Raw genomic sequence first — 13,943 nt, 5'->3', positions numbered from 1 at the left:
GTGTATGTGAACTTGAGAATCAGCTGAACCCAAGGACCATTCTATCTGCAATGAACACTCTGTTCTGTCAACTAGATTGGCACCTGTTAATGCACGACCGATATGCAAGACATGCTTTATCATCTAATGTGTTAATGAGCCAGATTTTACATTAATGAATTCAGATGGCAATGACAGTTCCACATCATGCCGTTTCATAACACACACTGCCATCCTCAGAGATATGGCCATTGCTAATGTCTGCAGGACCTCTGTCCTGTGTGCTTTGACAAGAGCAGCAGTGACAGCAGTTAGTGGAGCCGTCTGTCTCAGCACTGAACACAGGTTTCAGTGTTCCACAAAAACACAGGCCAAGCAACCATGACACACAATATTGTGCTGCTCTACAGTCTCTAATATTAAAATAAGGGAGCTCTCAGTGTTCAACTTGCTTGTGGCTATGGGGAAGTGGATAACAGAGTGGGAATTTCTTGCTCCGATCCTGAGAAATCGTTGATAGGTCATCATTCCCACCATTTATTGCTCATTTTTACATCTTCAGGCTTAAACCCAGTGTTGTTTAGAGCTGACCTCGGATTTAATGAGTGCCAGGGGAACTAGACGGCACATATGCAGTCATAGATTTAAATATGGGCTGCAGGGAGACCTTAAAATAGTACTTCTAATCTAGGAGTAAACAAGCCAAGGGAAAGTATAAAATGGGTTAGGAGGGAGATAGAGAAAGAGAAATTGAGAAGTGAGTGCAGAGAATTGAGGATGAAGTGAAAGGAGGTTAGATACCGGTGAATAAATTAGATTGGGGCAAGGATGTCTTAACTAAAATGATGACCTTTCAGGTTGGAGGATTAATGATAAAGACTCCTCTTAACTGCAGCTATAACATAGGGCCCTTGTCCTATTCCACCTGTAGCTGCATTTGCTGCTAATGCACATGTATGAGCTTACATGCATTATTCCTAAATAATAATAATAATAATAGGTCTTTGTTTATTGTTATTAAATAATAGTAAACAATATTTAAAATTTATTGGTAACACTTTATATTAAGTGGCATTTTTCAATATACTTACTATCTACGTATATGTTGGTGCATTGTTATTATATTTAAAGTACCTGCATTGAATTAACATTTGTAGTTACACTGTTAACTTCACCTTTAACCATAAACCCAACCCTCACCCCAAAACCAAACCATACCTCAAACTCATTAGCAGTAAATGTGACAATTACCCAAATAATCATGTAATTACACAGTAAATCACTTGTCATGTAGAATGTTAATGTTAGTACATTGTAGTTAAGGCCACCTAATACAAAGTCTGACCAAACTTTTTTATTTAAAAATATTTTATAATAATAATTTGAGAATTATTTTAAATTATAAGGTGACCTGTGTCATGTTAAATACCTTTTCATATCCCAATTAACTATAAAGAGACAGCTATAATTAAGCCATTCATATACTGTAGGTGGAATTTCCTGAAAAGTGTAAACACTTTGGATCTGTATTGCTGTCAGAACATACCTCATTCTGTTTGAGTATCCTGACCAGCCGACAGCAACATTGGCTCAACCAATGTGTGAGTTTGAGGCAGGACTATCGTTTGTTGGACCTGTGGTAGGCAAAGGGAGTGTTCGGAAAACCTATTCCAAATGGTCGTTATTTTGGGCAGGTTCATTTGGTGAAGCTAGAGGTATATAAATCACACATTTCAGCTTTAAATTAAGTAGACGTCTATTTATTTCTCTATAGGTTTAAGTCTCTGCACTCAAACACCATTGTGCATAATCACATTCAACCATCAATGAATTTATACAGCTCATGCTGGAATAATGTAAGGAGAGTGAATCTGAAGCCACTTCTCTACTGCAATAGAAAGAGACTACAGAGATTTTGTTTTGGTCAAAGCAGTCAGCCCTGAAAAGCCATCTGCTTGAAGATGCTTTAGTGAGAGGCAGAGGTGATGCTCTGTGCTGTGAGAATGTGAGGTGAAGTGTGGAATCTGATGTACTGGACTTGTAGATGCACAACTCAGAGGTGATGTCAAGGTAGAATTAATGATACTTTCAGTGAATGAAAGAGCCAGCTGGGCTTTGGTGCAATGCTCTTCCTCCCTAAGCACTAGAGGGATTTGTAAAAGGGATTTGGCCTTGCACACACAGACTTTTAACAGTGTCTTTGCTGTCCAACAGTCTTACAAGTCTCACTCTTATACATGCCTAGACTTGAGAGGAATGATTTCAATTTGTGCTAGAGCTATTGTAGAAGTCAGCTCTGTGATTTAGTGGGTCTACTGGGGCAGTTAGGACAGCAGTTGCTGGAGTCTTGCTGAGGTTGAGATTGAGGCTTTGAGGAAATGAATGTGATAACATTTATACGCTCATTTGGTTTTTTTGTCTCTCTGTAGGATTACCAAGGGTGACTATAGTTTTATGTGCAAGAGTTTAATTCTGCCTTAAGGACCTTGAATTTAATGCTGCTGTGTTGTAACAGCATGTGGAGTGGAGTTAGCCAACATGATTTATTATAGTGCATTCACTGTTTTAAATGCTGGGCAAAATCAAGCCTCGATACTCCTTTTTGTTTATGAAAGTGTTTTTGTTGTTGTTGTTGTTGTTGTTGTTGTTTTCATTATTCTAACAAATTTTAGTTGATAAGATTGCATGGTAACCACTTAAATTTTAGATTGACCAAATATTGACTGGCTGGCTTGGCCACATTACTTTTGTAAGGAATGATCTGAATGACATATCCTCAAATGAGATGAAGACAATAGTATTTTTGTGGCCACACTTATTAATTTGTTTATCGTTTAAATATATATATATATATATATATATGTTTAAATATATATATATATATATATATATATATATGGAACACACTTTTACTAATGTGCTTTACCCACAGAGGCAATGGGGTAATCGAATCAGTATCTGTATGTCCGAAAAAGCAGAAAAGGTCTGAAGCCAGAAGACAGAAAAACAAATGAAGGCATAAAAAAACATAAACATTGGTACAGCATACACAAGGTGGAAAGATTTGATGGTGGAGAAAACTGTAGTGATGCCAAAGTTGCTTCAGTTTTTGTTGGACCGCTCTCTAAAACTCACTATTGTTAGTGTAATTTTCATAAAACTCAGAAACAATTGTGCTGAACCATGTCAATAGATGGCTGTATAGCATCTTAAACCACTGTGGTATCAGTACTTAAAGTATACAAAGAACAGCTGTGGCTGTGTTAATGCTAGTTAAAGAACCACTGAATGCACCCAAGAATGTTTGGGTTCTTGGTGACATCAGGCAATTAGCATTGTCACAACTTAATTTTCACAGGCTCCAAAGAGATTAGTCACATGGCATTTACAGCTCAGTTGATTGGATCAAAATAAAAAGCAGTCGAGCAATAGCCATTGAGATGAACTGAAATGCTAACAGATAGCATTCTCCAGGTATTATAGAACTTCTTGGTTGAGTCAGTATTATTGTGTTAAGCTAGTTGGCAAGCTTGAGCAAACTGAGCAATGTATTATTAGTGCATTTCAGGACTATCATCCTATGAATGGCTTATTTATAATCATCTCTGCATATTACATTTTGACAGTATTTTACCAGAGAAAGGATTTACACACTTCAACCTTTGATGCAACATTGCTTCATAAGCATTGCATTCAAAAATACTCAAATGGCTTATAATAATGATGGATAATTATGTGCTTTGAATATTCAGATAATATTTTTGCCTTTGAGCATGTAGTAATTAGTTTACTAATGCCACTTAGCTAATGAATTGCCAACAGGAATGTGTTTTAGTCACAGATGGGATTTTATTCAGTCATTAAACACACACGGTCAGGCACCTTTGATGGGGAGCAATTCTCGTTCCATCGTCCTCCATCTTGTGACCTCACCTAATCCCTAAGTGTCTTGTGCTTCAGCATCAGACAGCTGTATCAATACTGAGCTCATCTATATGTGACCATCCTTTCAGAGCCCGTGCTGCTGGAGACATCTGAGAACCCCTGGGATACAACTGCACAAAAGCTTTACCCGAGATTATAGACATGATCGGACAGGGCATCGAGTGAGATGCATGCTTCGAAATGATGCAGACATTAATAAACTATTAAAGCATGTTTAGAACATGCAAATTGACTGTAGAAAGCTTTTATCTTAAAATGTAATTTATATTAATGTGGTGTGGCATCTATTTCTATCAGAACTTACATACCATACAGCTCTAAAATATGGGCCTATATATATATATATATATATATATATATATATATATATATATATATATATATATATATATATATATACACACACACACACACACACACACATATATGTTTTAGAACCCCTTTGTGACAGTGTTGTTGGTTAGACTCCTATTTGATGGGCTTTTCTGAAGCTCTTAGACGTAAAGCAGAAAGAAATTAATCATGAATCACTTTATCAAATTAACGTTGGATTCCACTCACAAGTAATTATGCAAATTTGTCACATGACATGCAGATGAAAATATAGATATTGTGGCCATAAATTAATAATTCATTCCGGCAATTTATCGGGGGGCCACATTTTCAACCCCGGGTATTTTTGTGGCCACACTTATTAATTTGTTTATCGTTTAAATATATATATATATATATATATATATATATATATATATGTATATATATATATATATATATATATATATATATATATATATATATATATATATATCAATTTAGTTTGTATATCATGGCCACATAGCACTAATTCAGTTAATTTTGTTGCCAAATAATTTTCAGCATAATTTTCATCACAGACATTTTTGTAACATTGAAAACAAGATCATATAAAAAAAGAAAAAAAAAGAAAAAAGTTTTGAATGACAAAAACTATGACGAAAATATGTTGACATTTTCATCAACGAATAAAAACAAGATGAAAATTTTAGGGAGGGATGACTTGGGAAGAGATCCAGTCAGAACTAATCTTCTGCATGGTTGGGAGGTCAGATGTGCACTTTTGAACTCTTAATGCTCTGATCTATCCAGTGGGACATAAGTTAAAGAAAGCCTAATTAGGTCTGGTTTTCTGAGCGCACACAACCGAATCACGCACAAAATGCTCTGCTTCGCGTCATGGCAGCATCACCACCTCAGGTGTGATTTATTTTTCTAATAATTCAACGGCCCGTTGTCAATTATTCCTTACTTATTACACGGCTCTGTGGAATACTTGATTCTGATTGGTCAGTCACGTCTGTAGTCTCACATTTTTTGTTTAAATGAATGTCGCAGCTAACGTCTGCATGGAACGCTAGCCCTCTACGAATGCAGCATTCAGCGGATTTACATTCAAAGCGAATGACGCGTCGGTGCCACCATGAAAGTTTCACCTCCCACCAAATGAATGCACGACCAGGGCTGAAACTTGACGCGACTTTGCTGTTATATGTAGCAATGTTTCCGTGCACTCCACTGACTACAATAGGAGCACTGTTGATCTAGTGTGCTAGCAACACAACTGTGGTCGCACTATGAATTTGACTGGTTGAAACTTAAATGTCTGACAGATCAGATGTCACGAGGCAAAGCTGTTTTTGATTGTAACTTTTCAATCATGAATGTAAGATTGTCATTTAATTAACTGGAACAGCCTACTGATAGCAGTTTTCTTTCCACAGATTCCTATTGGCTGCTTGTGCTGCTCTTATCACACCCTAAAAAGTTTACTGAATGTTTTTGAGTATTTTTTGATTGTAAAAGACTGACTTGCCATTGAATAAAAAACATTGTATATGAACTGTTATATATATATATATTAACTGTATATATAACATATTTTAGAGTGCATTTTTAGTATTCAAAATGAAAACCTTCGATAGGTTCAGAAAAAAAAGGTACAAAAGCTGTCACTGGTGCGGTACCTTTTTAGAGTCTTGCAGTCTTTCAGAGCTTTGATTGGGGCTACATGGCTTTATTATAGAAATTATAAGTCTCATTCAAGTCATTTATTTCTTCATGACTCCCTCCTTTGTATTTCCCCACTTCCCTTCCTTCCTTCCTTCCTTCAATTCAGTCTGGTTCAGTAATGCTTTATTGGCATTACCCCTTCCCTCCACCATTTTTTCTGCTTTTTCTGTCTGTTCTTTATCTTTCTTAATCATCATCAATCATCTCAGGCATTTCAAACATGCAACATGTAAATGTGGAGGCCAGCACAGAAGCTCATACAGCTGGTGGTTTTTTATTCTTTTTTGTGTCGCTTTATTTTTCTTCCTTTCTTTTTCTCTATACACATTTCAAACCTTATATGTTTGACACAATTTCCAGGTTCATTTTGAAAGTTTCATTTTGTTATGCAAATGCAATGTTTAAAGTGCTCCCCAGTGCATGGCAAGTTAATTCATTTATGACTATATGAAGGTATCTACTTTTCCCTAGTGTTTTGCCAGTCTATGTGTGTCTTTTTTACTGAGGATGGTTTGTTACATGTGGGGAGATTTTTCAGCCTTGAACGAATGATAAGACCACAACAAACCTTTTGAAATGACCCATTCCAGTTTTTAAGCTCCTGTGTTATGTTGTTTGTGATAATATTAAAGGGCAGTCATAATATAGGTCTATTTGTGCAGGTATATTTAGCAACATGTCCTCCAACCAATACGCCCGTATAGGTCGTTTGTCAAAATCCCTGAAATATGACCCATCAAAGCGTATACTACAATTGCGCCCCTATCGGCAACAGGACACTTTCAAATTAATGCTTTGTACTCTTTTATCTGCGTCATAATTCTGGATTCATATAGCTCAGTTGGTATCATGTGATCATGCGATCATGGGTTTGATCCCAGAGAATGCACACGCTCATAAAATGTATATGCACTGTTAATCATGATTTTGCATGATTTCTGTAGGTTTAGGGGGTGGGGAAAGGTGTGTTGATTTTTATGAATTCATATGAATTAGCCACCTAGTAATATATGTATGAATTGCCGTGAGATCGGGTTGGATCATGTAAAAAGTCTACACATTGCAATTAAATAAACACACATTTTGATTGGTAATGACAGTAATACGTCATTTCATGATGCCAGAAGCAACACGACACTGTCATTATTTTTTATGCCTGCTAGAGGGAACTTTAAAATGTAAATATAGGTCGTAATAATGTGCTAATGTGCGACCTATAAGGTCGTTTTTTGTTGGAGGACAGTCTGACATTTACTGTTGTTTGGCGAATTGTTATGGGAGAAATACAGTCATTGTGAATTTGTGAATCGTGAATTTTGGTGGGGATGAAAAATTTCCCCATGCAGATTACAAAGCGGTTTCAAGTTGGTCAAGCGAAATTGCCATGTTGACAACAGAAAGCTGCTTGGTTTGAAAGTGACTTTTGTGTGAGCTGTGCTTCAGATATCACTTCACTATATTGACAATGCACCTTTTTCCTAATGAGCCTACTGCGTTTTAGATAATAGAAGGCACTTCTGGTTTATGGAAGTTCCACTCAAAAAGACTGAAACAAATCATTTCAAATAAAATTGCGCTACAAATAATTCTTATCCATCAGTTTGACTGAATGAGCTGTACATTTTCCCTCATGTTCTATTATCAGACGTCAGAAGAATAACGTAAGGCTTGATATTGTAGTGTGACATGGTATAGCAAGAATTTCTGTGGAACAAGCTCTTTTTAGTTTGTTACATTCATTTCTTCGTGATTATTTTCGTATTACCTTGTGTTCCACTCTAAAAAATATATGAAAGAAGACAACATATACTGCACACTTGTGGTCTGCTCAGTTGAATCTACGATATTTCCCATCATAATAATTCACTAATTTAAAATGGAATTGTCTCCCCTTTTCACTTCTAACCCATTAGCAGTGTTTACTGGAATGTTTCTAAAGAAGATGAATACAATATGTGTTATCTGTCAAAATGTCAGAAATCACATTGTACTATTATCACTTAATGTTCCAGTAAATTAGATTTTTTGTTTAAGACTTCGTATGTTACGAAATATAGACTACAGTGATATTTAGCATGTCCGTAATATTGCTGTTGAAATAAATGCGCATTTGGGGTTTTACTGTAAGTGCCTGTCTTGCTGAGATAATCATGTTTTAGTTTTGTTGCAGTGAAAAAAGTTGAAAGAGTACAGGAAAACATGATAAGAGAATGGAAAGTTATCAAGGCAGCCGGTTCAAAAGAGAGTGGGTGGGAAACAAGACTCTAGATAGCTTCACCATAGCATTTATTACTAAGAAAACAACAAAAATGGCACGGGAAAAAAAAGTGTGAGGGAAAAGAAACAGACTGAGATTAGATGCTTTATAGGACAGCCCAAAAAAGATCAGAATGGACAGTTATAAAAAATGTAAAACATGAAAGGCGCACGAGCTGTTCAACCCACCAAAATCTGAACTAGGCTGACACAGATAGAGATGCTATAGTGAGCTGTGACACGCTGTCTTGGCTGCCTGTGTCTAGAGGGTTCAGAGCGCATGATTGGCCTCATCTTCCACAGAGAGCTCTACAGTCAGATTTTTCTGTTCTCTGTCACAATATCAACTGTCAATGGAGAGCCTGCACAATAGCAAACTGATACAGACAAGTAGAAGAGCGTATAAATGGTAAACAAGTTCAGCTAACTTTCTACCTAGCTATGTTTGACTAAGCATCACTTATTATGTGACCTTGAAATCAGACTGTAGTGATAGCAAAGCAAATCTTTTCATATCCATATAAGAGACTATTTAGGGTACTGTATCAAAGGTTTGTAAATGCAGTTTTAATTGTTTTGTGAATAGGGCACTGATAGTGTTTGTTTGTGTGTGGAGTAGTAAATACAGTAACCCTGAGTATCCTCAATGTGTCAACTCACATGCTTCATATTGCCCTGACTGTCTGTGACAAAAGGCATCATGTAATATTCAACAATATACTCTGCTGCTGTGTGCAAGATTGTGAGGCCACTAGTAAATGCAGCTATTCTTGCGTTTCATTCACTACAAATTAATTCATAAGTGGACAATTTAAATTAATGTCAGAATGTATTTTGCTTTAATGGCAGCAGCACTCAAGCTGCAAGAACTGCACCAGTTAGTTTCAAACCTCACAATCTCATATATATACTGTCTTGAATATTTCTTATTTTATGTCATATTGTGTCTTTGTTTTACATTTTCAAAATCCTGCAACTTCCTGTTTATTTCCAGGTTTTGAATCCCAGATTGTCAGTGTGATCGCAGATGCTGTGTTTGTTTTTGCTCTGCTACTAGTAGCAGAGAACAGTAGTGACTACAGTTTAAGCTGGGGAATCTCTGTTTTCAAGCCTTGCTGGCAGCTGTCCCCCGAGAAAATACAGTGTATGAAAGAACAGAGTGTCGAAGAGAGAATAAGAGAAAGTGACTGAAAGAAAGATGTTTGAACGTGTTTGTGATTTTCTTGTAAGCAATATGCATATGATGAAAAGTACCTGAGAGGGAAAGACCTTCAACACGCTGAGAAAACTACTTTTTTTTTTTCCTTTGGGAATGTATCACAGAAACATCCTAGTATTCTTTAAAGTACCATGTTAATACCATGATGCATGACTATGGTAACCATTCAGTGTTGTTGTTAACTAAAAATAATACTACAACTTTTAAAAATCATTGACTGAAACACAGCTGAGATAATAAAATTAGAAAAATTAGATAAAAAAAAATTAAGTTTAAGTTTAAAAAAAATGATGAAATTTAAATATGTTAACTTTGGCTAGTTTAGATAAAAGTTTATGCTGAAGTACTAAGATTACTGAAATAAAAAAAAAACTAATGAAAGCACATAAATTGACTAAAGATTTGAACTAAAAATAAAATGCAACTTGAAAATATGAAAATAAATTCAAATTATTAATAAGTACTCTGTTAATATTCATGTTTATTTGTATTTCCTGTCACAGATACAGAAGCAGAGAGAAATGCTCTGAAAGAACATGTCTATCCCAAACTACGTGACTTCTGCAGAGAGAACTATGGCATTGAATTCCAGGTAACACAGCCATCACTTTTCTATAAATTCTCTACAGCAACCATTAAGTTCAGATTTATTTATCTTTTTTTCTTTCCTAACCTTCTGCCTTCTTCTTCTCGCTCTGTGGGCTGGGAAGATAAAGTTTCTTAGGGACTATTATGTGATCTCAACACTGATATGCTTATGCAAGACGAAAATATGTCTCTCTTATATTTGCCCTCAGGAGCATGGCCAGAAAAATAATCCTTCTTTCTCTTCCCCTTCTCTCCTCTGGAGTGGTATTTACAATGCAAATGGTTTGTTGTCTGAGAGAATGGAACAGTGGGGAGATTTTTATCATTCAATTTGATAAACAAATGCAGGACCTAGAAGAGGTACCATGGTTATTGGTGCAAACAGTCTGCTGAGACTGAACTGAGCCTACATGGGTGTGGGGCTTGACCTGATTTCAAGAGCATCCCTGCAAGAAACAGATCTTTATGTAAGACTACGCCGTGTTGAGCGCAAGCCTGCTCAGTGATTTTTAGGCAGTTTTTAGTGTCACTGAAAACATAAGTGACATTGATAATAGCAATATCTCTGCTTTAAATTAAAATAAAAAAAAATCTTTCTTTTAATCATTTTGTCTGCATTTAAAGAGCTTTAATGGTAAAGTGTTTAATTCCACAGTACTTTCTCCTGTCCCAACTTAATGTGCAGAAACAACTAGGGTCTCGATTATGAACAGTCATGCACAGTAGGAAAAATGTATATTCTTTTTGAGATTTACTGAAAATTGTTTACTTTTGTATTGCGATGTACATCTGAGTGAAACACATTATCAAATAGTTTTTGAATCAAATCGACACATTCCCAATCAAATTCAGGGGAGAACAGCTGACTTCCAGTGACCGCTGGAGACAGGATGCAAGTGTGTCCAGTGACGCAGCAAAGTAACAAATATAACTTTATGTAAATGAGCAGCACATTTCAGGAGTGACTACAAAATGTGTGTGAAGTCAGTGTGAACAGGTCATTAGTCATAATACCAAAATTTGTCAATAGCAACCCCTGTGAAATTCTTGATACCAATTTCGATACCGCACTGTTACAAAGTTCGTAGATTGGGAAGAAGGAGGCAGGAACCGAACATTTAAACATAAAACTTTAATAAATAAATAGACGAATGACTACTGCATAAAACATAACAACATAAAGTCCAGGCCTGGTCCTCTCTCGTCCTTCACTGTCATCTCCTCCTTTTATCCTTCCAGAGCTTCTCTGTGGGGCTCAAGACTGGTGAGTGGTGCAGGTGTCGCTCATTATCATTTACTGCATCGGCCTTGCTCTGCTCTTACGGCACTCGGCCCTGCCCTACTCGTCACATACCCCCATTGCCCCTCACAGTCCGGGGGGTATCTACTTTCCCCGCCCTCGCTCCATCACAGCGGACACGGCGTATCTGGGGGTAAAGACAGACGAGGCGAGAGAAAAGGAGACGGAAGGATGAGGAGAGACAGAGACAAGAGAGGGGAGAGAAAAAAAAAATCTTGGTCCGATTCCCTGACACACTGCCGCATGGTCCTCAACCAGCTGAGAGGCTCACACTCGCGGTGCCATGCGGTGGGACTGGACATATTGGTGGATGGCTCGATGCTCCTCTGCCTCCTGGCAGACGGCGATAGCTTCTTCTGTTGAGGGCAGCAGGCAGCGGTCTCCACTTCTTCCTGCTGCCCGACCTCCTCAGCACCGTGATCCCCCTCAGCAGCGAGGGCTCTCTGACAGTGTGTCCCTCCTTCCTCCCGGTTTCGGCACCAATGTAACAAAGTTCCTAGATTGGAAAGAAGGAGGTGGGAACCGGCGAACATTTAAACGTAAAACTTTAATAAATAAATAAACAAACACAAAACGAAAGTCAAAGTGGCAGCCATAAAGTCCAGACCTGGTCCTCTCTCGTCTTGCACTGTCGTTACTCCTCCTTTTATCCTTCCGGAGGTCCTCCGTGGGACTCGAGATTAACCTAATCCTAACCCTATATCACTGCTTATCTTTTCATGAATATGTCAGTTTATGCATATCAGGTGTGAGTGATTTGAGAGTAAGATGCGACATCAAGGTCAGTCATTGCCCAGATGAATTCATCAGGTATCTACAGTAGTCAGGAATAACTGGTTGAATGAAAATTTCTTCAAATATGAGATTTCAGGATGGAAACTAATCATGTCCTATTGATGAAACATATTGTGATCACATTGCTTATAATCTGATTTGAAAAAAAAAAAAAGATGTCTTGTTTTAAGGATGTTTTTAATATCTTACTGGATATGTTGATAAAAAGTACTCTTTTTAATTATATTTATCACATTTTTATTTAAGATGAACTGACAGGAAAGCAAAGTTAGTGTCAGAGAGGAAGAGGAAAACTGAAAGAATTGGGGTGTGAGAAGGAGAGAGAAGGTGAGAGAGAAAAGTGAGAGACAGACAGAAAAAGAAGGGAGTTCTCTCAACCAGAAAATATGATGTGGCAAATTGCGATTCTTTCTGGTCAGCGTTATTTGATTCTATTTCCTGAGGCGTCCCTGAGAGGGATAGATGCTGGATTGAGTGTGTCTGTGTACATGTGTGTGTGAGTCTACATTTGTCTGCCCAAGGCTTCGTCCCAGTCCAGTTACAGCACACACACACACACACGCACACGCTCACATGCTCAATCCCCTTAGCAGTGGCAGGATCAGGCCTGGAAGCGCTGTAAAATGACAGTGTGGGACTCTGATAGGCTTTCATAGTGTGGGGAGTGAATTACAGCGTATACCATAATCTGTCTGATAATGGATTTTGCCGATATGGATAACTAAAATTGGAAAATAAGGTTGATAATTGAAAAAAACAACCATTTCTGGGTTATTTGGCAATCCAGTGCTGGTTAAATATAGGACATAACACATGCTGGGTTATTTTGACCCAGCATTTGTTTAGCGAATCAACAAAAACTTCACACTTAATGTAAAATTGTATATTCTGTTTGTATTGTCATATTAAATATATAAATAATGTGTGCAAGAAATGCAGAGAGAAAAAAAAGGTACTGAAATAAAATCATTTAAATGTTATTTTAAATGCAGTTTTCAAATCGCATTGTATATCTTGTACAGTATGTGCCATCATATTATCATTATATCATGTTTATGTTTTAGATGTAAGATGACCTCTAATTCATATTGATTAATTATTATGAGAACCCCAAAGGTCATATCTTTTCAGTCTTTCAAAGCCTTTTATGTCCCTTCAAACAAAACAAAGCTCAAAGAGATCACAGCCTCTTCCCCCCACATGACCCTCCATATCATAGTCCTGTCTTCACAGACAACAGACGTTCACACTCAAACCTCAGATGACCATTTTAACAACTGTGTAATCTGTTCAATATCTCCCGATGAGCTTCCAGTCAACTTGATTACATCAACACAGGCCCAGTCTTCACGCATCCTACACACACACAAGCACAAAGTCCTGTTTTTATACCAGCACCACTTCTTAAAAAATGGGCTTAATAATCCAATGAGAGTGCGAGAAAGGAGCTGTAGGCACTTGCAAATCGCTGGTGATACTGTTTGGCTGCCATGACGACCGCAGCAGAGGCGAGGTTTGATTACAGGGCTGGAGTCGAGTCTAAATGTGTCAGGTAGCCTACTGAACTGACTGATTTGCATATGAACACATTTGTATAAATGTTTATTAACTCTAAGTTGGATTCACAGGAGATAAGCAGTTGTGATTAAATGTTCTCTTGCACAACACACACAGTAATAATGATTTCTGACAAAATACTGTTGTTACTACTGAAAAAAAAGATAATTCACAATATCAATAAGTTAATATATCTACTAATTGTTTAATAATCAGCTTAATAATTTATCTCATTCAAGCTATGAAAAATGCTTTCAG

General features: G+C 37.1%; 1 protein-coding gene across 3 annotated transcripts in view; it reads left to right on the top strand.

Annotated features, from left to right (window-relative positions):
* The window catches only part of LOC109062032 (NACHT and WD repeat domain-containing protein 2-like), a 51,508-nt gene that overhangs the window by 4,956 nt on the left and 32,609 nt on the right, over positions 1-13,943 (top strand). For 2 of the 3 annotated variants that reach the window (XM_042760827.1, XM_042760826.1), the window contains exon 3: positions 9,949-10,037. In XM_042760827.1, the coding sequence (XP_042616761.1) occupies positions 9,949-10,037 (89 nt within the window). Of the gene's footprint in view, positions 1-9,948; positions 10,038-13,943 lie in introns of those variants that run through there. The other variant, XM_042760828.1, reaches the window with a different exon arrangement.

This window comes from Cyprinus carpio, chromosome A7, assembly GCF_018340385.1.
Source record: "Cyprinus carpio isolate SPL01 chromosome A7, ASM1834038v1, whole genome shotgun sequence".
Classification (NCBI taxonomy): Eukaryota; Metazoa; Chordata; class Actinopteri; order Cypriniformes; family Cyprinidae; genus Cyprinus; species Cyprinus carpio.
This window is presented reverse-complemented; position numbering and strand designations above follow the sequence as displayed.